This window comes from Macrosteles quadrilineatus, unplaced genomic scaffold (genome assembly GCF_028750875.1).
Source record: "Macrosteles quadrilineatus isolate MER2022 unplaced genomic scaffold, UCM_ALF_1.0 Scaffold_7__1_contigs__length_78375512, whole genome shotgun sequence".
NCBI classification, from domain to species: domain Eukaryota; kingdom Metazoa; phylum Arthropoda; class Insecta; order Hemiptera; family Cicadellidae; genus Macrosteles; species Macrosteles quadrilineatus.
Window position 1 is genome coordinate 74,460,542 of NW_026542600.1, and position 27,178 is coordinate 74,487,719.

At 34.4% G+C, this 27,178-nt stretch overlaps 2 protein-coding genes across 5 annotated transcripts in view; one reads left to right on the plus strand and one right to left on the minus strand.

Annotated features, from left to right (window-relative positions):
- Positions 1-20,904, minus strand: part of LOC128997932 (single-stranded DNA-binding protein 3-like) — a 45,848-nt gene extending 24,944 nt beyond the window's left edge. For 2 of the 4 annotated variants that reach the window (XM_054423775.1, XM_054423773.1), the window contains exons 1-8: positions 20,667-20,904; positions 15,650-15,722; positions 11,002-11,063; positions 9,928-10,012; positions 9,281-9,370; positions 8,915-8,992; positions 7,666-7,714; positions 1,493-1,522 (exon numbers count right to left, since the gene is read on the minus strand). In XM_054423775.1, the coding sequence (XP_054279750.1) occupies positions 1,493-1,522; positions 7,666-7,714; positions 8,915-8,992; positions 9,281-9,370; positions 9,928-10,012; positions 11,002-11,063; positions 15,650-15,722; positions 20,667-20,722 (523 nt within the window). In that variant the 5' untranslated portion in view covers positions 20,723-20,904. The remainder of the gene's footprint in view (positions 1-1,492; positions 1,523-7,665; positions 7,715-8,914; positions 8,993-9,280; positions 9,371-9,927; positions 10,013-11,001; positions 11,064-15,649; positions 15,723-20,666) is intronic. The other 2 variants (XM_054423776.1, XM_054423774.1) reach the window with 1 other exon arrangement.
- A 3,631-nt stretch (positions 20,905-24,535) lies between these two features.
- Positions 24,536-27,178, plus strand: part of LOC128997934 (host cell factor 1-like) — a 49,882-nt gene continuing 47,239 nt past the window's right edge. The window contains exon 1 of the mRNA XM_054423780.1: positions 24,536-24,714. Coding sequence (XP_054279755.1) covers positions 24,555-24,714 — 160 coding nt within the window. The 5' untranslated portion in view covers positions 24,536-24,554. The remainder of the gene's footprint in view (positions 24,715-27,178) is intronic.

Here is a 27,178-nt window from a genome sequence, read left to right on the forward strand (position 1 = left end):
AGTTTATGATTTTGATTTTCATTTTTACTCAGTGGCCATATCTTAGGGGTATCATTGATAAATAAATATTTATTTACAGAAGGATATGGAATAATTACAAAATATCATTTAGCCAAATTACAGCCCTATTTGTATAGCATGATATTTGTGGTGTCATGTTGTTTACAATTTAACTGTGAAGATTACTAATGTATGGTAACTAGGTACCACAGTTGGTTCGCAATATAGTGGTGTTTTAGTTATTTTTTCAATTTAAGCTTAAGAAAAAAGTAGGTATCCACTACGATTCCAATAACATGATTGAAAAATTATTTAATAAATTGATTTAGATGTTTCAACTTGCATCCTTAAGATTTGGGGTAAAAATTGCTAAAAAAATATCACCAACTGATATTTGTTGATGGAAAAAAGCTCAAAATAATCAATAAGTTTAGTATATCCTGCTATTAATTGTTCGAAAATAAAAGTATAATTTTAGTATTGTAGATAGATATAATTTTACTGTACAATTTTAAGGAAATTTTTAGTTTGTCGTGAAATTCAATTTCAAACTAACTCTTTTGACTGAAATAGCATTAACAGGAGGGTTTACGCTGTTTAAGATTTTTTTAATGAATAAATATTTTAAAATATACTAATTGCCATCATCATCATACAAAGCAGGACTTGAATAATAAGTATCAATACAGTAAGACAAAATTGTATGGTTATAGTTACAGTATTAATTTACTGTTTTAAAGAAAAAGGCGACTAAACTCTTATAATAACGCCCACAACAAATAAAGATATAACTATAATTTAAAAGCACAAATTTTAAAATTACTGAAGCTGATATTTGGAAGGGTTATAAGCCAAAGACTTCACAAAGGTAAAATTACTTAGGGACTTTGGATTTGATATGCTTTCAAATAAAACTTTATACAGGTTTAAACCCATTACATAATTTTTATAAATATTACATTAGATTCCCTCTGGTTGGAATTCATTTGGTTCGGATGACCTGTGTACGAATAACATAAGAGAAGATTTGTCCATTATGATGTAAACAAACAAATCGCAACCCGTTCGTAAAACGCTGTTCGGTACCAACAGATGTTATTGTTGTACTCCTTTATTGTTTGGATTTACTAACTACAATTGATATGCGTTTTTGAAACTCAATAATTTTAGTAACAAATTTTCATGGTACAAACATTTAGTTCAGATACAGGCCCCAAAATTTCCAAAAGAGAAGGAGTCTAAAGTAATAATATTGCGTTGGACATTTTTTAGCAATTGTGAGATGAAAATGATGAAAACACAAAAAACAGTAACTTTATGATTTAACACAAGATGAATCTTAGTTGAATTCAAGGGACAAATGACAGTTTAGAGTTAGGTTGGTTAGACATGCAGCAAGATAGCGAGAGAGAGAGAGAGATATGGTAGGTGCAGTGCAGGTTAGCAAGCTGTGAGTGACTTGACAATGATAATCTGATAAACTCAGGCCTACCTTGCCAACCCACATACTCGCCGCCTTCACCTAAACGATAGACAAACAAGAGTTAAAGAGAATTCAACTCAAACAAAATTACAACTAAATTAACCTATCACTTCTCAACAGAAGTAACATGTTAAGTTCTGAACACTGAAATGACACAAGATCTGGTTTCCACTATGGTCCATTAAAACAACTCAATAAAGATTTTTCAATTTTTTATCTCATTTTAAAATATTCTCCGTGAATAATAATCCTCCACTTAATGAATGGAACACATTTAACCCTGGAACTGCCAGTAAGAGATTCCAAAATACCACTGTATATTACCGCAGTTTGAATAGTCAATGAACAAATACCCCCGCCGCAGCGAACCTGCAGACTAGGCGAATTTCCATTTGCCTGATTGGATTTGCACTAAAATGCCTCCTTAAAAATATCACATTTATTCCCTATTTAATTAGAATTAGTTTAACGAGTACTTAGGTTTGCTGCAACAGGGAGGGTAAAAAAGTGTTTTTTGTTGTAAAATGTTAATAGTTTAGTAAGAAATGAATGTAATTTCCAAATTTGATCAAAATATGTTCATAAATAGGCAAACTACAACAAGTTGACTTATTCTCCATAAGAATGACATTGGAATTTTAAATTTACAATTTTTTGGAATTTTCTCCGTAACCATTAGGCGCACAATAACGCTTCAATATACTAAATTATTTGTTTTTTTAAGCTCTACAAAATGGTTTGGAAAGAATTTGTGAAATGATGTGTTTTTAGGGTCAAAATGGGAAAAACCCCTCACAAACCCTTGTTCCCATAGTACGATCATGCTGGTTTTGCAAACTAGTTTGAATAAATGTAGGTTTACACGTTTATACCATTTTTATCAAAATCAAATCATTTTTGCTCGAGTTATCGTGCTAACGGACACAAATATATATATGAATATGAACGGATGGTGTTTTTGGCCTCTAGGGACCTAAAAACGAAAAAGTAAATCGGTCCCGGGTCCAGGTCTGACCATGAGTACTACGGTAATAGCTTATTCCCTATTTAGGAAATTGGCTAAAATATATTGTTTACATGGCAGTTATACGGTATTGTATCTTTTTTTTAGAAACATAGAGTATTATTCTATAATTTGTATAGTAATAACACCTAATCATAATTTATGACCTGTTCATTTATTTGTTGTAAAAAAGTCAGTTTTTTTTTTTTTTTTTTTTTTTTTTTTTTTTGTAAATTTACCATACAAATTGAATTCTTAGTTTGATTGTTTATAAAATGACTCCTCAGCTGACTGGGAGTTGTCAAGCAAGTCAGTAATCAAAGAAAATAAGAATTTAACTATGTCAAAAAAAAAACCAAAACATTACGAAAAAGAGTTATCAGGATAGCAATTGGTCGACAAATTGATTCTTTCATTACCTACACTTAGATTTTAGATTTTTAAACATTTTGCTCTTGTGTTACTCAAGCATATTCAATGCAGTTGACACTTAATGATGCAACACTGACGTAACTGGAATAGTTTTTGTATAAGCAAAAACTTTGGATTAGGTACTGAAAATCTATAAACTAAGAAGGATCAACTTATTATTTAAATTTTCCTACAAAGTACATTTTGTTGATCCCATGAACGGTAAAATTCTTTTTATGTTATAGTATTATTATTCACGAGGAAAATTACTTTTTTGCTATGTGAAATTGCTTCAAGGCGATTTTTCAGTTTCTAAAGATTTATTATTCCAACAAAGCTACTTCTATCAGTGAGCTATAAATAACAAGAGTCCTAAAAGGGGAATCAGCATATTTTTAAAAAATATAATAATTCCAAATAAAATTAAATGGGATGGACTTAAAATGCACCAATAATGGAATGTTAGGGATTGTTTTGGTTCTACCCACTGCACTGCTGCAATCCCCACCAATAACTAAAATTATTGCTTAGATTTCAGACAAGATAACAAATATTTTTAAGGGATATTAATTAATTTAGTACAGGGAACAGGCAAAATGATCTGACGGTTTTCTTTGCCACCCTGTCGAGCAAGTGAGTGGCGGAGGGTGGTGGGAATAGGGGTGTTTCAAAGCCTACGTGCGGACATTTTTAGTAGCCATGGAGCTGTCGACAGCTGAGCACCATGCAGTTTTAAAAGTGGCAATTCCTGTGTAGCTGTTCAGCGACAGTTCCGTAGGCTAGATGTTTCAATGTGGGTCCAAGGGGAAAAGTCCTAACTCGAAACACCATTTTGCTTAGGGTGGATAACTTCAGAGCTACTAGTTCAGCATTGAAAAAAGTCAACAGGCTGTCCAAGGTCAGCCCGGACACCAATGAACATTGAGAGAGTGAGAGAAGCTGTGGAAGCTAGTCCTCAGCGGCCTGCATGTAAATAAGCTGCAGCTCGGCACATGTCTGGCCGCTCAGTATAAGAGTATTACGATACTACCTTCATTCATACAAAATGGCAATCGTCAACAGTTGAAGCCCAGTGGTTATGCAAAGCGAATCACATTTTCAGGACAAGTGATTGATTTGCTTACACGTGACAAAATCGTCATTATGAGCGACGAATCACACTTTCAACCACACCACACAGTCTTCCTCACTCCCTTGACGTTCTCTGTCGTCCGGGCTGACCTCGGATGGCCTGTTGATTTTAGTATCAATGCTGAGCTAAAGGCTCTAAAGATACCCACCCACAGCAAAATGGTGTTTCTATTTGGGACTTTTCTTCTTTGGCCCACATTGAAACGCCTACTGAACACCTACACAGGAATTGCCACTTTTAATACACTTTCACTACAAATACATGGTGCTCAGCCGTCCACAGCTACAGTTACAAAAAATGTCCGCCGTTGGTTTTGTAACGCACCTAATCCGACCACTCTCCGCCACTCACTTGCTCGACAGGGCAGAAAAGAAAACCGTCAGATTATTTTGCCGCTCCCTGTAAAATAATTTAAATATGAATACCTAAAGTTACATTAACGACTTTTTATGACAAAAAACGATGGACTCTTGTTTAGAATATTTTACAAACGATTCTTTTTTACAAACGACAGCGTCTCCAATATGTACAAAGAGGGAAAGGTTTAAATTTTACACCATCTAAAGATTTCCCTGCAATATTGCTCTTTTGATAGGGAGAAGATTTATCTTAGAGCCTTTTTTGGAGACAAAACATTATCAGAGTCCTTTGATTTTCACTTCCCCAGACAGATACAGCATATGATGGTTATGAAATACTATGCCATAGTATGCCGACAAAAGCACCTCACTACCAGCCTTTTGTTTTAGAGTTTGAAGAACAAAAGCCCCAGTGGAGACTTTACTGGTTACACTTTCAAAGTGATGGTGAAAGTTCAAATTTTCGTCCAATATCAAACCAAGAAACTTAACATTTTGGGATGAGGTCACAACTTTGTCTTCTAGAGGAACATTAAGGCCACAGCTGTTTGCTGGTAATGACCTATTAGATGTGAAAGTCCAACATTTGAGTTTTCTCTGTGTTTAAAATCAGCTGATTTTCATAACACCATTGCAGAAGACTGTTCAACTCTAAAAATGCCATTAGCTTCAAGGATTCCATAGATGCACGGGAAAGAGAATGATGTATATCCATGAAGAATAGTATTATTGTTAATTTATTGTAAATAAGACTCAACATGGTGTTTTCCCATGCAAAAAGAGTTACAAGAATACATTAAAAATAAATCATTGGTTATTCCAAGAAAGGTTTGAAATTCAGATTCTAGGTGTGATTCCAGTACCTACAAAATCAACTATTGTTGACATTTGTACATATTTAAGGAAACCGGGTAAACAAAAACTTAGAACTATAACAGGCTACAACTCATACTTTATTATTTGAGCTTGTGAAAACCCCATGTTGAGTCTTGTTTACAATAAATTCCTAATAACACGGAACCTTTCATAGATAACTATGCAACAATGCATATCACAATATCGGCAATGAAGTAAAGAAAAAAATAAAACAGAGACACCAGCATATAAGCTTGTTTTGTTGTTAAACAGTGTATCACAGTACTTGTAATATTTGGGTTCCTTTAACAAAAAAAACACCCTGTATAATATGAGTAGATAACTGCATTTACCGTGCATTTAAGTACAGTATCAATCACTGCAATACATGGAAAATACTACTAATCAACTTGTCAAACTATGTTTTGTTATTACAGGCATGCAATGAATGCTTCAAGTAGCTTAGATAACATTTCTGTAACAAAAATATTCCCAGTACAAAAATTAAATTTCTTTAAGCCTTTTGAGGTTCTTAAGCTGTGTTTTTTTTGCTTGGAGCCACAGGTCCAACTGTCACTCAGCGACGGTCGCCGAGCGGCAGTCACGAGGTGGTAAGACTGTTTTGCTTGGAGTGACAACTGCTTCCTGCCGCCACCGAGACGTGGTGCCGTTAGATGATGAGTCATTGTTGGATCAATTAACGGTGCCAAGAACAGGGAAACACGATATGTTTCAAGCCAGATAAGAGGAGGGATATTTTGAAAGACTAGAAACTCCCCTTAAGTGACAACAAGAAGTTTGTTGAGTCTTTTAGGCTAGATATTGGCCAATGTGATAACAATAACAAGGGCAGGGTGTTTTGCCACATCTTCTATTAATCGGTCGTCTTCATCTGCACTAAAACTTAACTCCGCCCCAGACGTTGTGCGGATAGCTGACGACGCCATAGCGAAAATACCACCAGAAAAGTAATTTTCGATGAGCTACTGACGCTCCTGAATGGTCGTGGAGCAGTACCCCGCGACTGCAGCTCGTGACTCTAGCGAAAGTAGCTCCAAGCAAAACAGTACTACCCAAAACCCACAAGAGCAGTGTCCCACCACTGCCGCCTCCAAGCAAAACGCATCTTCAAACATGACCAGCTGTCTTGACTGAAACTTTTAATAAAATAAGGGTAAAAATGTATTACAATAGTGGCCTCAAGAAGTATGTTTGAAGAGTGCACTTTTGATACAAGACTTGGTTGAGTTAGTCAAGGCACTTTTACAAATAAAGAATTGGCTAAAAATGGGAGTAATATTCCTGAAAGAGTTTTATCATGGGCATTGATAAACGTTAATTTTTACAACTATATCATTTTTAACATGTTTAGCCTCTAGATCACGTAATTTACTAATAAAAAGGTTAAATACCTGCAGTACTGTCAGTGATCCTGGATTTAGGTCAGTGACCCAGGTTTCGAACCTAAAGGCTCATTTTCAAGCTGTTACCATAGTTAAAATGCATTCCAAACACACAAATCCTCTTCATAACTGGGAAGAGTCGTTAAACACACGAAACACGAACATGTTTAATGTTTTCGTGTTCGTGTTTCGTGCGTTAACGACTCTACCCAGTTATGAAGAGGATTTGTGTGTTTGGAATGCATTTTCACTATGGTAACAGCTTTATAATGAACTTTAAGGTTTGAAACCTGGGTCGCTGACCTAAATCCAGGATCACTGACAGTACTACAGGTATTTAACCTTTTTATTAACTATATCATGTTGTAAAGTTAGTTTATAAGTTCACTGGGTGAATTGTATTAGTAGAGCCTTGGTTAGGCATCTAACACCACGTTTCATCCAACCTTCCCTGCGAATGATCAAGAACTGTGAAATTGTGCGCTATTTCAATGTAGCAACTGTCAAAAGAATCTGTTTTGCCAACCCTGTCTATATTTGGAAGATAAAAGCCAGGCTTTAGAGATCTGTACTTGGCTTGGTGCTTTGCTAACTTATTTTTCAACACGTATACAGCGGGTTCTTATTACTGTATCTGACCTAACCGCAGCTGGTTCATGTGGGTAATCAAGACTCTACTGAAATACTATTTTAAACTAATGCATTTAAAATTACTTATACTCATCACAAATTAATGTTTACTGCAGGGTTAGAAGAATTGGAGATGAATATTTCTAGTCAGATTCTTATGTAAAGAAAAGATTTTCGTTAGGCCTACATATCAATCATTTTGGGTCACAAAATCAAATATATTTGTATCTTAAAAACCACTACCACCACTGTCAGTTTAGATACCAGTCAAGACCAAAATAAACTCATATTTTACTAAAAATCATGCGGAAGGATTACTTTTGATATTTTAGTCAATGTTAATTTAATATAGAAAACCCTAATAAAGGATAACAAAATAATAAACTAACCTGGTCTAGATGGATCCATACTGTTAGGCATCATGGGCTGACCTGGAGGCTGAAACATATTCAGTATGATATATTGCAAACAATTGTATCCAGAATACCGATACAACAAATTCTTTAACCTTACCCTTCTTGACCAATCAATTATTGATGGGGTGGATTAACTGTCTCTGCCAAAAAAATATAGCTGCTTTTTCTGCCCTGAATCTAAATACTGATGGTTCTTCTAACCACTCTTCCCTAGGTATTAAGAGACTTCCACTTACATTTATATTGCAGTTATAATATAAAATTGTATCCGTGCTATATATAGTTTTGCTATTTACCACACAGGATATGAAAAGCAAAAGAAATAACCGATTTTTGATGTTTGCATAGTTGCCCATAATAATTAGGTATGCAGCTTCTTTTTTTTCTTTTATGTTTTACCTTCATATCCTAGGACGCTTTACATTACTTTACACTAGGGCTAGAGGGTCTAAGTAGTAACACATAGCTAAATCCATTGGCGATTGGCATGATTTGAACCCAGAGCCTTGGTGACCAAAGCCCCGTGCTCTATCACTAGACCAGTTTGTTCTACCGAAAAATATAGATGTATAGTAGAACCCCTCATATTTGACCTTGGAATAACTGACTCCTCGGGATACCAGATCTAGTGTCTGACCGTCAACTTGATTCTTGTCTGAGGCAATAACGTCGAACACAATCAGTTAACCGAAAGGCCGATCGCGTATGTTGCCGTAATCGCGGCAGAAGATCACCACTGTCGCCGATAACCGATAACAGGTGTTGCCGCCGTCGTGGGAGACGATTACCGAAGTCACAGGGACTGAAACTTACGCTCACAGGTGTTGAAGCGGTCGCGGGAATCGATAACCGATGTCACGGAGACTGCAAGTTATGTTTACGGCAGTTGTTGGGGTCATGGGAGACAATTACCGAAGTCACGGAGACAGCATATTATGCTCACGGCTGTTGTCATGGTCGTGAGAGATGATTACCGAAGTTGCGGAGACTACAGGTTATGCTTCTCCCGATATCCGACCTATTGGCCGTTCCGACCATGGCCTGTTCCCGTCATGGTCGGATATGAGGGGTTCTACTGTAATAGTTTCATGGCGACAAAAAATCAAAAGGATTTAAACACCAACACTTATCAAAGATATTGGTTCTTCACTTTCTTGCTATATGGACCTCGTGCCAAATAAATTTAACATTTCAATCAGCAAAATCATAATAATAAACTTACTCCATTAAATTCATTTCCAAGTTGTGGCATTCGAACACCAGGTCTTGGTCCAGCAGGATACCTCGGTCCCATGAATGGCTGAAAAATGTTCATTATGTGAATCTCAATCTATTATAAGTGAGATGGAATCATTGTGTGTTTAACTTAAATGTACTCTATTATATAACATAATATTTATAAACCAACTGATAATAAGCCATATTTATTAGCAAAACAACACATTTATATACCTTAATATTCTTTCCAAATTAAGCCCTAATACAGAACTTTGTTTACTTTTTCCCACATTGGGATATTAAGGATAGACATGATACAAATTTGGAGTATACTATCAAATAAATTGGTTGTTATACGAATGCTACTTACAGGAAAGAATCCTGGAGGCATACCAGGACCTCCTGGAATTCCATCATTAGGTGGCATCTGGCCCAGCGGACTTGGGGCAGGGCCGGCATTCTGAAATTACAAGTTACATGTAGCTGGCTAACATATACACATAGGGTGGATACTAGATAAATAATTATATATTTATTTAAAATACTGCAAGTTTTCTATTTCGTATCTTTTATTTTATTTTTTTCTCGTTCCCTTTTCTAGTTGCAGTATCTCAATTTTTCTGCCCAAAAATAGCATGATTATCTCGTGCGCTCTTGACGACAACATTATTATTTTCTGCCAAATTGTGACTTTCTTAATACACACAACAACATTAAAAGACAATCAATGGAGTGCTGTTAAAGAATGTACACTTTGGGCTATTGGCAAACACTTCAAATTTCCCACACAGAATGCATATACAATTCACTGACTTTTTTCTGGTTATCAAAATTCAGTACAGTTCCCAGTTTCATAGTACCGGTACAAAATTCTACCCCTGTTCTACGGTATGGTTCTTTTCGAGGATTGTGGAAAGATATTTTCACAATTTTTACCTCCACCCATAGATAGATCTATGTGTAATAATTTGGAGATACCGTACATTTTGACAGTATTCATCTTCCTATTATACGTACATAGTCGTGGAACGCTCTTGCTTCACTGGAGTGTTCACACGTATCCCTCCTCTCTGGAGCAGCACAATATAAGTCCCAGAACACACTGGAAACAAGAACACAATGTTTGTCCCTTTAGAAAAACTAAATAATAAATATTAAGACATGAACACAATTTCAAACACACCAATTAAAGTACAAAAAGGTACTTAGGAAACCTAAGTATTCAGTAAATGGGAGAGGTAAAGTATTAAGGCTATTCCTTTTTGATTTTAACATGAGTATGTTTAAGAATTTCACATATAATGCGTTATTTTTTTATAACTAAAATTTGTTGTTCATCTAATCCAAATAATTTGATGCATGGTATTTTCCTTCACATGTTATTTTACCAGTTATTCGTACTGTTAAAGGGAACATACTTTTACTGAGAGGATATAAACATATCTTGTATTTAGCAAATTTTAAAAATGCCTATTATATATACAGTGTCCCGGAACTCTCTGGAACTTTTTATATTAAATTGTTGCTTAGGTCGATACAAACATAAAATTTACAAAATGAACATAGTTCTACAGTGACTAGTTTTCAATCTTTCAGTCGTTATGTATTTTTTTATATATAAATCATTTTATAGCTCAAGATCTATAGTTAGAAACTTCAAATTTACCGTAGTTAATTTGTATTTTAATGAGTAGAATAAGTAATTTCGTTGCTGTTACTAAATTAATTCCGAAATGGCGACAGTTTGAATGTGAAATTTCATGAAAACTGTTATAGCTTTAACACGTTATTAAGAAAATAAAAAATGCACGGTTAAAAGCCAAATAAAATGACACGTTATTTCCTCAAATTTAATGATAAATAACCAAGCACTAACAATTTTTGAATTATCTGCCTAAAAGCTTCAGGTATAGAATGCCTCAGTATTTCTATACAATGCCTACATTAGATACTTTGCCGGTAACATATATAACCCATATAGACCATTCCGGTAAAAGTTTTGATAGAGAAAATGCATATAATTTATCCTGCAATTTTGTGTTTACTCCTTTTAACCTAAAACATTCATTATCATTGTCTACTATCACTTACCACCACCAAGAATGTAGAAACCCCGGTGGTTCTCCTAAGGTTATGTTCTTTTCCCATCTTATCTGTAAAAAAATCAAGAACAGGATAAGAGATAGGTACAAAAATATATTTAAACATGAGAGGTACTCAACTTTTAAGAGCATTGTTATCAATCCAGTAAAATCCATCTAATAGTAAGAGCCAACAACTAAGCGTTTGACCAAGTTTACTTCTATCAAATACATTCAACAGAAAAGTAACCCTATTTCACAACTTATTGTGTACTTTCCATCCAAATTGCTATGAAATTTGTGATAATATGTAAAAACAGGTGTCTTGAAATTAATAATTTGAGTTTAAGAGACTAGATTAAGTCAGTTTTTTAGTTTAAAAAAGTACAATAAAAAAATCAATTGGTATGTTCAACTAAAAATGTGATTTAATTATTTGTTTACTCCAGCAGTCCACACAGAAAAATTGGCACTAGTAGGTATAATAATATCACAAGAGACAATTATGCTTATCCACGTTATGAAAACAGTATGCCGTAAATAAGACCATTAAGCCTGTATAGGTTACGGTCTCAGATTTAAAAATGATCAAACAGACTGCATGAAAATGATCGGATGAAAGATGGGTACGTTGTCGCAGAACATCAATAGAATTGAACAGAGTTATAAACAGCTTGAAATTGTTATCGGACCATGATCAATATTTTTCATTCCCATTCTTTGGATGTACTGATTGGGCACACATCATCTAAACAACACCAGACTAAATGACTGAATATAAAGCAATATATGTGTGCCTTATTATTTTACAACAAGTGGAAGATGTAAAATGTAATTTTGGTTAGGTACTAGTGATGTAATGTTTTAACTCATGTCATGCCAAATCTTGTCCACGGTTCTATGGTCAGGAGCAGCTGATAATAGTAAGACCTCTCAAAGGGGTTGGCAAACCATACTGCCCATTGGGAATACTTTGGTGTACTATTTGTCGTCAACTGCTCTGTTTCCCACCCTTTGCCTAAATACTTTTGCCATTCAAGTGTCATATGAACCAAGCTAAAAGTGAAAGTCACCAGACTGTTGATCTAGTTTCTTGAACAGTACTTGCTGGATACCAGACACGCTCCAGCAGTTAACAGCTTTCCCTGGGCACATAGCCCTCGCTCAAGTAGACCTATTTTGCCTAACTTCTTGTGGGAACAAAATAAAATTTCTAGTAGCGGGCCTAAAAAAACCTGATGATTTCAGAAAGCGAGCAGGAGACCGGAATAACTGTTAGAACCCACAGGGGGAACCTTGAACCTTGGACTATAAAAGGGGCACAAGAGAGATTTCTCCACAAAAAAGGAGAGGAGGCGAAAAAGATGAGGGTCAGTAATGGTAGCTACCACACGTACAGAAACCACTAAAACCATAGAGGCCTGTCAAGTGTTTTGGCACATACCAACTAGGAATTGTTAATACACCCCATATAGAACACGATCATCTTTATTTCAGAAGTTCAGCAGCCTTTTTTGATCATGAATTTGACCGGTCAAACTAGCCTCAAGCCTGTACACCAGTAAATCAAGGGGTGGGACAGTACAGTACAATAGATAACTTTACTGATAAAATGTAGTCGTAGGCACTAGGACTCAAACCATAACATTGTACCACAACCAGCAGTACCAGTAAAACATTACAAATCCTATGAAGGAGACAAAAACTGATTGCATAGACTATTATGTCCGACAGTGACTGTACTCTTAACATACTATATTATCCAAAGATTTTGCTGATATGGTTGACCACCAATTACACCTTCTCTTTCTTCTGATTATTCACTATCTTAATTAATAAGCTCTAGTTTTTATGGTTAGAACTGTCCATTTCATGTCACAGTTAACCGAATAAAAAATCAAAAGTTTTACATTTTGAACACATTACCGCTTAATTAGCCTTAACGAACGACACTCGTAGAAGTCTTGAAGGTACTCACCAAGGCTCGTACCTTAAATTTTCTACTTGTGTCATGAAGACTATACTTACGCGATTGTTGTGTAAACTACTACAAACCATCTCCAAACCCTTTCAACGCATATCAAATAAAAAAAAGTCAAACTTATGAGTAAAAACTGTTTGGCAAAGAAAAGCCACTAACCATTAGGGCAATAGCGCCATAGTTCCACGACCTGTCGTATACGGCCAGTTTTACAATACACATTAGAGGAACAGCATGCACTAAATGAAATGTGACATATTGGTCAGATAATAAGAGTCTTTCGGAGTTTGGTCCTCAAGACTTGATTTACTGCATGCCAATATTATTATAATCACAGATTGTGAAGTTCTGAAATCAATTCCAAGGTCCAAGCTATGTACATATTTAACCTGTACTTTGATTAATTGTCTTATTCACACAATCATAATATCTAAATCTAAATCAGTACCAAGTAGATGGCCTCCTTCATGAGACTGACCTCAAGATATAAGATAAATTGATTAGATTTCCATTGTGAATATTTTTGTCAACAATACTGGCCATTTTCATTCATGCTGAAAGTACTCTGTCAATGGGTAGTATGGCCTCTTCAATAGATACTCCTTGAATCAAATCTTGAACTTTTCTATGCCATCAATATTTTGGATTTTGTTTGGGATCTTGTTATAAATCTTGGAGCACATAAACTTTTGCTACTGAAGTGGAGTTTACTTGGATTAGGTGGACGTTTTTACATTGCCTAGTACTGTAGTTGTGGAACGCAACATTTTTTAGGAAAAGTAGTTGATTTTTCTTTACACTCAGTGCTGACTCCAGGACGAAAAGTGCTGTCATGGTAAGAGCCTTGGCCTCTCCAAACAGTGGCTTACAGTGTGCAAGAAATGGTTCTGAGAAAATAGATTTTATAACTCTTTCTAGCAGGAGAAGTACTCGTTGGGCAGCTGGGCTGTTTCCCCATAGCAGGATCCCATATTTCATAATGCTGTGAAAGTAGCCGTGATATATCTTCATTAGTACCTCTTTCCAGGAGTGACTGGAGCCTTCGAACTAGGATAGCTAACTGCCGTGAGTCTCACAGATATATTGTCGATATGTTGCTGCCATCTCAGATCATCACTGATGGTTACGCCAAGATATTTTACAGAACTATCAATGTTAATGCTGGGCCCTTCTAAGCGTAGTAATGGGCAACAATCAGGTTTTTTTCTATTGTGCATCTGAAGAGCCTTTGTCTTGCCCTTCTTGAGCATTGATTCTCAAGGATATAGCATCACTACCTCGTACAAGATGGTATTTAACTACAGTTACTGATTTCACGTATTGTAAAGCAAGGAGGTGATAGTTTTTAAATCCTTATTTTCTTACGATGGCATTAAAGGATTTTTCTCTCTCAATTAATAAAAAAATAAAAAAACAGTTATGATTCAGTAAAACAAGAAATGAACTTTAATAACAATTTTATTCGGTCTTGAGAATAATACTAGTCTAAGCACTATTAAAAGATTAGGCTACATTCAAAAGGACCAGGTTGACAAGAAAAGTAGTAGATTTTAGTTACACAACTATAACAATCATTAAGTAAGGGACAACATAAAATAAGATTAAACCTCTAACTTGATGAAGCGAAAAATACATTTAGATCCATAGTTATAAGCAAATATTCATAGACATAGATAACACTATACAGAAATAAGACAAGAGCCTCTTATAGAAATTTATTGGCAGCATCATACCTGTAAAACTCATAAAAATTGTGTGAAAATATCAATTAATATTTTATTTAACTTAGGCACTGTACTGCTTGTGGAAAAGATGAAAATTTTTATTCAGAGCCAACTAAGATAGGGCCTATATTTTATACATTCCTTTTATAGCCTACTGAAATACCCTGGTCACCGTTCAACTGTATAATCCAGAGTTTTTCTTATTAATAAATGCTAGATAGTAAAACATTTAAATGAACACTTAAGTGTATCACAGTTACACAACAAGGGAGGTAGATAAGTCGTTAAAGAGTGTAATGTAACAATGTTGCGAGGGAAAGAGCTTCTTTATGAATTTATTTAAAGTAAATCCAGCATTAAAGTAGACATTAAAGTGTTTAATATCACCGTTATATGACTATTGATATAGCATAAAGAAAACCTCTGTAAATTCCAGATCTACACATGGACTATTTCAGTAGACTAGTTAGAAAAAAAAATTATGATAACGACTGTTAAAAACTTCCAAAATTTGTAGTAAAATATTATTATTAATTGTATAGTTTAGATATTTTTAAAAATCAAAAGCAGTTTTAGTTAAGTAATTTACAGTCACAATGTGCTATTTAAATAGGGAAATGTGTGATATACGTTAGCCAATGTAGTTTTAGAGACCCTATTAGAATTGGTGATGCTTCGAAAACACATTATTATTCAAAAAGAAATTGTGTCAGATAATAATCTTTGAAATGCAGGGATAAGCTTATTCTTATGTGCTAAGTGTGTGGATGTTGCTAAAAATCAAATCATAATTAGCCCTAATTTACATTCTTTAACATCTTATTTTATGAGTGAAAGTAGAATTGATGGTGTTTAAACTAGGTTATGAGATAGAAGTATAAGAATAGAGTTGTCAAAATGATAAAATTTGAAAATATCCTATTATACCTTATAATCTATTGAACACTTCTTACCTCTGAGAGGAAGGTCTGTGCAGCTTTCTGAGCACCCACGTGAAGTAAATATTCATATACATAAAGTGCCAACCTAAAAAAGAAACCCAAAATTAAACAGTGAAGTTTGCTGTATTAAAAACTAGGTAGCCTACATATTTATTGGGCTGAGTACTAGAAATCAAGGGATATCACAACACCGCCTGTAGAGTAGCTTTTAAGAAAAGATAGGGGGGGAAAATACTTAAAAAAATGCTGGATGTATATTTTATAATAAACTCCCTAAGTAGTCCTAAATTAAAAATAATATTGTTTTAATAAAAAAAAACAGCGAAGGCATGGCCTATACAGTATTGTTCTAATTGGAATCATTGTGAAACTTTTATTTTTTTCAGTTTACAACACTGACCAGACATTTTACAGCTGACTAAGCATTGCAAACATAACCTTACTTTTCTCTGCCTATTGCTTAAGTGTATTGTGTGTTGTTTTACCATATAAAGCTGTTTTCTGTAATTAGTGAGTTTGGTTTGATTCCATCATGGACATTACGCCTAGGAAGGGTGCAAAGATTGTCCAGTTGAGTGAACACACTTCAATGTCACAAAGAAAAATTGCAAGAGCGTGTAGAGTGTGTCAGAGGGCCGTAAGCAAGATTGTGAAGCCTAAACTGAATCAGTGTACAGTATATGAAAAGGTTGGGAAAATGCAGAAAAAAGAGAAAAACAACAACAGCAGGTTTTGCATCGTAAAAGCAAATTGAACCCAAGAAAAACAAGCCTAGAGCTCCAACAAGATCTAGCAACATCAGATGTAAGCTAGTGATTTATGATTCAACTGTTCATAAAAGACTTTTGGAGAATGGTAGAAGGGAAATTTGTCCACAGAAAAAATGGCTTCTGACTGAACAAATGAAGAAACAATGGACATTCTGCGACAAAAAAATACTCAAAACTCCTATTTACAGATGAAACTAACTTTATAGTTCAAGGACAGTGGTCTTAATCCATTAGGAAATCTGAAAATGAAACACTTACAGCATCCCATATTGATTGAGCCCTAAAACATACAGTAAAACTGTTTTAAGGATTTTTTTCATATGTGGGAGTAGGATCTTTGGAGCCAATCGAAGGCATAACAGGGTTGGTACTAAATTTGCAAAATATAATTCCCTGACTTTTCCAGGTTTTCCAGACTGATATTACTGTTTCCAGGTAACCGTAAGTCAATATCGACTAATTAAAATCAAGAAATATTAAAAAAAAAAAAATATTTAACTTATTTAATCACTCTCAAATACAAAACTTTAATTATATACAAATCAATTCCCCCCCCCCCCCCCATACCGATAACTAACTATTGATACAAAAATGTGCATAAGCGTAGGTGCTTATGTCGTTCTTTTTGCATTAGTAATCACCCTGTATGCAAAATGTAGCATGTCTGTAAAAAGCTATTGGACACCCGGCAGATGACAGATATAAACACACCTGGTTGACACAGAATATTTAAAGACACCTGCCTAAAGTACAAAGCAGTATGATCATACAGAAGGCTAAAAAACCAAAGAAAGAATGTGGGAAAAAATCAATACAGAGCGCACTTGAACTACTGCTGGCAATAATAATATAACTCTACATATTAATAACAAAACCCTCACCAATCATTACCGTATCTGCAAAATTTTGAGTAAAGAATTTGACCTAACCACTCCTATCACGGACAAAATTGCAGACTCAATACAAATACCAACAGCGAATACCAGAATTACAATACTTCCAGCCAATACTGGACAACCTTTTCAAGAGCGTAAAGGCAAACAATTCATCTGGCTAACAAATCAGTGAGTTGGTAGCTCAATCGGTAGCATCACGGACTTTGGGCCCAAGGCAGCGATGTTGTGGGTTCAGATCCTGGTCACTGCCGTAAACCTTTTATCAGTACAGTTGACCTTCATAATGTATCGGCTCACACCTTGCTTTGCTGTATACGATCCACGCATGGGCAGTTAGTCTATGTGGACGGGCAAATGCAAGGTTAAAAGAGGCCGCCAACCTCTTTGAAAAATTAAAATTAAAAATTAAAAATCATTTGTCCAACACCTTAAAAAAAATACCTTATTATCTGACCATAGGTACTACACTATCAATGAATACATTGCAGAAAACTCGTACACATTTATCACCAGTTCACTTAGTGAAAACCCCGTAAGACGGATAAACTATGGCGATTCCCCGATCTACTGATTGTGGTGAAGACATTGAAAGTACCGGTAAATAAAAAGTAAATTAAAGTAGATGTAAAGTAGACCCGGGACCAATTTACTTTTTCTTTTGAGTTCCCTAGAGGCCAAAAACAACCTCCGTTCCAATTCATATATATATAAATGTTGTATATATAGGCCCTATATGTGTCCGTTAGCGTGATAACTCGAGCAAATACGATCCGATTTTGATGAAATTTGGTACAAACGTAAAGCTACGTTTATTCAGCCGAGTTCGCGAACCAGCATGATCGGACTTAAGAACGGAGGTTTATGGGGCTTAAAATAGGTTTTTCCCATTTTTTACGCTGAAAAACACAAAATTTAACGATTTCTTATTAAACCATTATGTTGAGCTTAAAAAAAGAAATAATTTTGTATATTAAAGCGTTGTTGTAGGCCTATGCCTAACGGTAACGGAGATAATTCAAAAAAATTTTAAATTAATAAATGTCCATGTATGGAGAATAAAAAACTGTTGTAGGCTAGTTTGCTTGTTTATGGATATATTTTAATCAAATCTGGCAAGTTTGTTTATTTCATTCTAAGCTTAGTTATCAACATTTCAATAAAAAAAAAACACCTAAATACCTTCCTGTAGCAGCAAACCTAAGTAGGTACTCATTAAAATTAATGTAATTTAAATAGGAAATAAATCTGACAATTTAAAGGGAATATTTTTGTAGAATGGAAATTTGTTTAATCTGCAAGTTTGCTGCGGGGGGGTTATTTATATTTCAGGGGTTTCAGGCTTGGGAACACCAAGGCTGTTCCATAACAACGTTCCAAGACCAACTCTCATGATTTAAAGAACCTAACAGCAAATCGTCTTTGAATAAATAATTGGCAGAGAATCTATTTTAACCACGGACGAAAAAAAATGTTCTAGCAAACTGGATATTTACATCAGCAAAAGTCACAGACATCGGCTTCCTAATTACCAAAGAACGGGTGCTAGACAGTTTTTAACGTCTTGTCATAGAACTGAAACAACAAGACAAACGCCTGTCGTAGCCTGGCCTATTTTTGTAAACCTACTTGATCTAGTAAAATTTTTTCTAGTATTTATTTATTTAGTGTAGGTGCCTCCAAATAAATTTTTTATTTTCATGTCTAACATTATAGTTTTTACCTCCTGAGTCCAAATATAGCCTACCATTATCTTTCACCGCTGATGAATATTTCTTTTATTTTCTTCTTTATTTTACTTTTTTCTTATTGAAACAAAGACTAAGTCAATAATCTTTAGCCTAAGAAACTTAGAACATAATGTGAAATCTGTCAAACTTCTAGACTTACATCTTGACAATAAAGTAAACAGGAATGGCCAGATTAGCCATGTTTGTGCTAGACTTTCCAGAGCTCTGTGTCTACTCAGAAGATTGAGATATTTTGTACCAAAGAACTGGCTGAAAACCATCCAATTAACACTATTGACAAGACAATATATTTTACAAACAAAATGTTTGTATTTAAATCGAAATGTTTATTTATTATTTATTTTTATTTTTATTTTACCTTCCAACGGTCAAGAACCAATTTACAATAATATGTTGTATAAGATGACTTAATCTAACTTAAACATATACATACAAAAGTATTTTTGACAAAATGACATGCAGTAAGTTTAGTAAATAATACAATTTCAGCAGTATCAAAATGGACGTACACAAAGCAAAACTTTAAACAACAACCAATGAACAAGAACAAAAAACAAGAATAGTAAGTGAAAATATAAATGAACAACAAACAATAAATATAAACATAACGAGTATTGTTTATACGAGTATTGTTTCATGGTATTGTTTATAACGAGACATAAGTGTTAACTGTATTATTTACCATTACCCATTACTTTAAAATAGTTTTCTATTTCTGTTGCCATGACGGAGTGACGTAAGTGCTAATTAATTTGTCAGCAGTACCTATATGTTGTGCATAATAGTCTACTATTCTATAAGAATATAGAAAAAGAACTAACATCCTCGTTTCAACAACTCTCATGAAATGTAGACAGATACAAACAGAGGTTTAGGCTTAAGAATGCAACAATCGAGAGAAACATCTCGATTGTACAAACCTCTCGCTAAGCAATTGAAACAATCGATAAGCGGAACATCTCGAGGAGGAACATTTCAATTGTACTAACGTCTCGCAGTCGCAGATCACTAATGCCAATACAAATCCAATGTATATTCAGTGAGCAAGTTATAATACACAAAGAAAGCTTTCTTAGTACAGGCCTATGCAGGTTAGGCCAATAAATCTCACAAGTAAAACCTTAGAAACAGAGTACCCACAATGCTATTAAAACTTATATATGGTACTACTGAAAAAAAACAGAACTTATTGAAAAATGGGTACGAAATGCTAAGCAATGGTAACCTACATTCCAACAAGTAGGAATAAGATAAAAGGGTTGAATAGGATAGCTCTGAAATGTTGACCATTTATAATATCAATGAAACCTACTACTGAGACTTAAATATAAGTATTACCAAAGTTGAATTAGATTAACTTCAAATTATATTTTCATCCACGAATAGAATCTGCAATTTACAGACACGGTAGATGTTACATACTAGGTCTTTGAAATGTTGTTAACCTCACTTTTCCTTACGAACAGTTAAAAGTTAGGTTATGTTAACAATAATTTATATTAATACAATTGCTAAGATCAACTTTAATATGTAATAAATGTAACCGGACAAAAATTCAAAATATTTATGGCATTCTACAAATAAATTTATCACTATTGAATAAAATAACTTTTACTTTTCTCTGGCTTGTGCATCAGACGGTACTGTAGCCCCTTTTCCCTTGGCGTACATAATTGTATTTATGAGTATATGGTGCGAGTAACTCCCCGCCTAAAGTCCTGTTTCTAATATATTGCAATAAGTTTTGAATTATCACTCATTTTAAACAAATTCATATAGAACCAAAAACTCTTTGGCACAATTGACACCAATGTTATTTACGTCTGCACATAAACAAACTAAAGTACACAGTCCGCCATTGGGTAAACGATAACAGGGAAGCTGTTCCATTTACTGCGATCACCCCCCCAACAATTTTCAGAAACCGTTTTAACTTTCGCGTAAAATCATATATTTCTTGACACGAACAAAAACATTTCTGATTGGCGTGTTATAAAATATGCTAATTTGTATGAAGATTTAGAAAAACGTAAAATACACGATGTGTGGTAATTTTATCACGTATTTAAACTGCGGTCTTGTTGAGAGAGTTCATGAAAACATGGGGAGAGTGTAACCATAATGGAATACTAAATGATAAATTGAAAGTCCTTGTCAATGGTTTCTCTCACCAGGAAGTCAATAATCTCTGAACCGTCTTGCTTTTGTCTTCAAAAATTTACTCTGGTTCGGAAAAACTATTCATGGGCAATGTAGAAATTTATATTGAAACATTTGGTTCCTCGAATAAAACTTTGTCTTGAATGAAAAACTACCCTACATAAAAGGGGAATATTTGTATCTTTACATAAGTGGTTGAATATTGACTTAAGTACCTACTATTATTTAGAAATTCATTTTAGAACTTTCAAACACTTTTATTGAATTAACTTAAACACAAGGGTATAAATTTTCAATAAAAATATTAATTGAAGTAGCCAAGCAAATTATATACAGCAAATAAAGATCACAAAACATTAAAAAGCTTATCAAAGTAATTTGGGCACTGCGAATAATAACTCGCATGATTGTTTCAAATAATTAGGTACTTTTCTAGTTAGTTATAAATCTGCAGCGCATTTTCGTGAGCCACCCTAAGACAAGAAGGGAAAGTCTACTTCGGCCTTTATTGTGAAGAATTCGCTCTACTTTCCTTTTCCTGTTTAAATAAACCTAGCTGAGTTCTAGAAAACTGTATGTGTCTCATTTTTACAGTTATATGAATCAAGCTCTTATTATTAGGGTTATTGAAAAACTTTCAATGCTCATAAATCCCAAAACACCAATACAAATTGCTAATTTGGTCTTGCCAACCTGCCGAGGAATTCCTTGCTCAACCACTATACCGGTATGCATCATCTATAACAACAAATCAAATTTTTAAATAATAATCCATAACATATCACGGAATTAGCTCAACATTATCATGAATTTAAAACCCTAGAAAGTATTGGTACCTATTTTAACGTAAGCATTTGGGGGCAAGTTAGTCTAACTTAGTGGTTAGAGCGCGGGACTTCAATCCCTGAGGTCACGGGTTCAAATCCCGCCAAGACACCAATAGATTTGATCTAAGTGGCAATGCCGCAACCCCAAGGCCTAGCCTGAAGTAATGTGAAAAAGCAATCCCAGGCTTGTGCCTAGCGACAAAAACATGTAAGCATTGGCCCTGTTATATTGAAAACGCCGAATTTTGACCATATACTTGGTAAACATCAACCCTAGAAAGCATCTCCAAAACTTCGAAACAAGCTCAATGGGTGTGAAGTCAAACAAAAATCATTATCATTTGTAATATCCAATAAATAAACACTCGATGCCTTAAAATGCAAATGGATTCCTTGGTAGAATAATTGTTACGCTCCATCTATTACGATATACGTCTTCACTTAAACACGTGAGCATTGGCCCTGTATATGTGATGTGGAAAGAGAAAAGGGACCTCTCTTGTCGGTGAGGCGATGCAAAATTTTCATTACGGCCGATATAAGTAATTAAGGTAGAAAATATCGAAATTCGTGTTTTTATCGATTGTTATACCTCATTTATCATAGAACAGGACGGTATCGGTTAAAATATCGAATTGAAGACGTAAAAGGTGGAATAATAAATCATTTTGTTAGCCTCTGCACGGTCTGAGAAAAGGTACCTCTTGTCGCTCAATGTTATTTCGCCATAACGACAAGAGGTCCCATTTTAATATTCACTTTTTAAACAGATTTTAGTCCAAAAACTAAATTGTCCTGCATTCTAGTGGAAATATCTCATGGCGAAATAACATAGGGCCGACAAGAGGTCCCTTTTCTGAAATGCGATTTTTACGACATGCTTCAATAAAAAAATTATTTAAATGAAAACTACCGTGAGTTAAGAAGGCAAATTGCATTTCTTTCAAAGAGGACATTATAGGCTTTCTTTTGATACCAAAATCGTTTCTTAAATACGAAAAACACTGTTTTATGCGTGTTTGAAATTTTCAAACCAGTTTTTCTCAAAATGATCATTTTCCGTAAAAAAATTTTAAAGTCCTATAACTTTGACAAAAAAAAAACATACATGCGAGGGACTTGCACCAATCGATTAGAAATTTAATAAACAATTCAAATATATATATATATAACTCAAAATCGGAAATTACCGAGGTCCCTATTCGTTTTCCATATTACATATATTGAAAACGCCAAATTTTGACCATACTTGTGGTAAACATCAACCCTAGAAAACATCTAAAAAAAATTAAGCAAAGCTCAATGGGTATGAAGTCAAACAAAAATAAATATCATTTGAAATATCCAATAAATAAACGCTCGATGCCTTAAAATGCAATGGATCCCTTAGTAGAATTGCTATGCACCATCTGTTACAATATACGTCTTCACTTCAGAGTATATTTTGTTTTTGTTACTCTTAGTATCCAGATAGGGTTAATATTTTTGTTTGTTTGTTTTTTTTTAGGGGAGATGGTTGATTATACTAGGATCGGGGCTTCAGTTTTTTCCACTCGTATATTTGTATTGACTCGTATAATCTATTTGTTCTTTTTTTGGCGTGGTCCAACAGTACCGTACCCACTTAGTTTTATACAATGTATTATGTTTCGGGCATATTCTACACGACAGTATCTTTAAACTCAGCACTGCGCTGAAATACCGTAAATTGTGATCTGTAAAGCATGGTTGATTATGTTCATAACGCCAAGTATGTAATTGATTATTGTCAGATGTTCATGAAATTTGATTTATATTTATTTTTTTGTGACATACAACTCAAAATGTTTGAGATTATTCTAATATTTTTGTTTTGAAAAAAAAAAAACAACAAACATAAGTAAATTCACCAAGAAAATGTTGGCCCTCAATGTAAATACTGTAACCGTGACACAACATGTTCACTTGTATCATTTATTGACTAATGTAATACAACATGATGCCCTTTTTTGACCTTTCCAAATGTAAAGTATTTTGTCAAACTGGAAATCACTATTTGATCCTTAAACTCTACACTACCAACAACTCTAAACAAACTGTATTTAAGTGTTGTTTTGCTATTGTTTCACAAAATTTATCATGGTTTCTATCTTTATTGTTGATTTGTTTTTGTTGTTTTGTTATTGTTCTTGTTATTTATTCAGTCAGAGCCTTTATTTGTTGTTAATAATTTTAGTTTGATATAGCTTACTTACTGACCTTTTTGTAAAATGGTGTTAACGTGGGAATAAATTAATTGAATTGAATTGAACTCTACCCGTCTAAAACCGCCTTAATAGATTATAATAACTAAAGTATAAACCCCCAATTGTAGATATAGAATTTTATCTTGTATAACTATTTGATTACATCTGTATTTCATTACTTAATGTTGGCACAAACAGATGCTATTGCTTTTCCCCCCACCATAGAATCACGGCTGCATTGTGGGTAAAATCTTCTGTTTTGTAGTTAGCAATGTTTACTAAAACACAATCATGGCGGCTCCCATTCTAAAGTGGAAAAGAGTTGTTAATCCTTCAGGACCGCAACCAAGACCTCGCCATGGCCATCGTGCAGTATCTATTAAAGACTTAATGGTTGTATTTGGTGGTGGAAATGAAGGAATTGTCGATGAACTTCATGTCTACAATACAGGTAACCAAATTGAGTGCTTGGCTAGAATTAAAAAAATGGCGGTGTTTTCATCTCTTAATGTGACATTATAGCTTATTACTACTAGGTAAATTAGCATTACTTAGGTCTTAAAGCATCCTTTATGTCCAATTCATATAAATAATTAATACAAATCGAGAAATAAATGCCTTGTATGTTGTATGAAGACCCCTCTGATTTCGCGGTTATTGCTTGACCAATATGGCGGCCTCCATTAGACACCGCACTGTAGTCATTACACTATGAAAACCCGCGACATTCGCATTTAAAACCTTGGTTATGTGAATTTTGTGGTGGTCATCACGCTGTTCTGACCAAACTTTTTAAATTGTTAGCAAAATTGACATTTGATTTTCCGTTTTGTTCATGATGCATTCTGTAATTTGACAAGTGATTTTTATTTTAAGTCATTTTAGGCCCTATCTCTTAAACTGTTAGGCCTAGCTTCCATTATGCATACACTTCAGCTGCCCTTTATCAAAAATCATAAACCGGGAACGCTTAAAGATATCCTCATACCTAGGCCTAAAACATCTTAAAGATTCAATGGGGAAAAAACTCAAGGCACCAACCCATAGACATTAAGATAGACCTATCTTAACTTCTATCCTGACATATGAGGCCTAGGCTATGTCATCTATAATGGCTACTTTTACTCAACATGTTGCAAACTTTATTTGAGTATTTGCCAAATTTATAATTCCTGATTGCATTAAGGGGTACATGGAAGCTGTCCATGGAGGTCCCAGTAACACAGAATGCTTAACAATAGAAGGACCATTTAAACTAGGCCTATCAGTAACTTACAGCGCTTGTTTCTAAAACCGCAATCTTGGTACAATAAACGTTGTAACTTAAACCCTTCATAACTTAAGTAGGCCTACTGATGGTAACTTAAAGGTTTTAAAATTAATAAGTTATGGTGGAATGGCCTCTGGATCGTCTGAATTAACTATATAGTGGTTTAAATTACCTTGTTACTGTCAAAACGATCCTTTGTAGTTGGTAGACTACAGCTGTTTCATGCTACGAATGGAGCACATCATCAGGTCAGAAGAATGTCAAGTAGTCTTCATATTCCTCGCAGTGGAGTTCGTCAAAAGTTATGTGTCTGCGTGTTATGTGTTTTGTTCTCTATTTATTATTAAACTTTTGACAAACTCCACTGCGAGGAATATGAAGACTACTTGACATTCTTCTGACCTGATGATGTGCTCCATTCGTAGCATGAAACAGAGCTGTAGTCTACCAACTACAAAGGATCGTTTTGACAGTAACAAGGTAATTTAAACCACTATATAGTTAATAAGTTATGAGCCTATAAGTTAACTGCTAGGCCTAGTGTTAACCCTTTCTCTGCCAGCATTTTTTAATTTGTATAATCGAGAACCGCCGAGGCTATTTTTTACTTAGGCCTAAACGCAATGCATAAGTTAGCGTATATAAAATGGCTAAGTTATAACTTTTTTATTTTTGCAAATATATTTAATGAAACCTTTTTCCTAGAATTGTAATAAAATTGCCTTTATAAAAATATAGGCTAATATTTGCATTGGTTTGAATGGATTTTTTATGTTGCCAAATGTAGCCTAAGTACAAAAAATAAAAATACAGTAAGTTAAATAAATAAAAATAAATAAAATAAAAACTTTTAGTACAACCAATAGGCTACTTTAGCCTAACTAGCGGGCCTATATGAATAAAAAATATTCGTGTTAGGCCTAGTTATTTTTTATTAACTTACTACATATACACATTTGTTGGGGGAGCAGGCTGGTCTAGTGGTTATAGCGCGGGACTCCGGTTCCAGGGTCCTGGGTTCAAATCTTGCCAAATCACCAATGGAATTTATCCAAGTGATAAAGCCGTAACCTCTCGGTCTAGCATGAAGTAATGTGAAAAACAATTCCGGGCTTGTGCCTAGCGTCCTATGACAAAAAAAAAAAAAAAAAATAAATAAAAGAAAAAAAGACATTTGATAGCAAGCATGCAAAATTAGAAAATCCTACCTTGAAAAATAAGCTTCTTTTCAGGGTTTGAAATACATTGTCTACAGAGCGTTTTAATGTCTTCGCGTGCTCTATATAACGTCTAATGCCATATAATATCATGCAGCAGAAAAGGAAAGAAGCCTACCGTTTTTCTTTATGCCAAAGAACAAAGATAACACCAACTATTTACAACATAAAAGTATACATACGCTTAGCCTAAAAAATTAAAATGATCTAACATCGTCTATTACCTATGTTGGCCAAAACACACGGTACACCTTTCTGGCACTAGTGCTGCATATATGGTTTAGGATTTCTTTCTTTTTCCACCTGTTGCAATAGCCTACTGATGGGGCTACATACACAGCAGGTTCTATCTTTTTTTATGGTACCTATTACCGTTTCCATTTTTTTCCGTTATTTTTTATCTGTATTTTTTCCATCCCAAAGTGGTC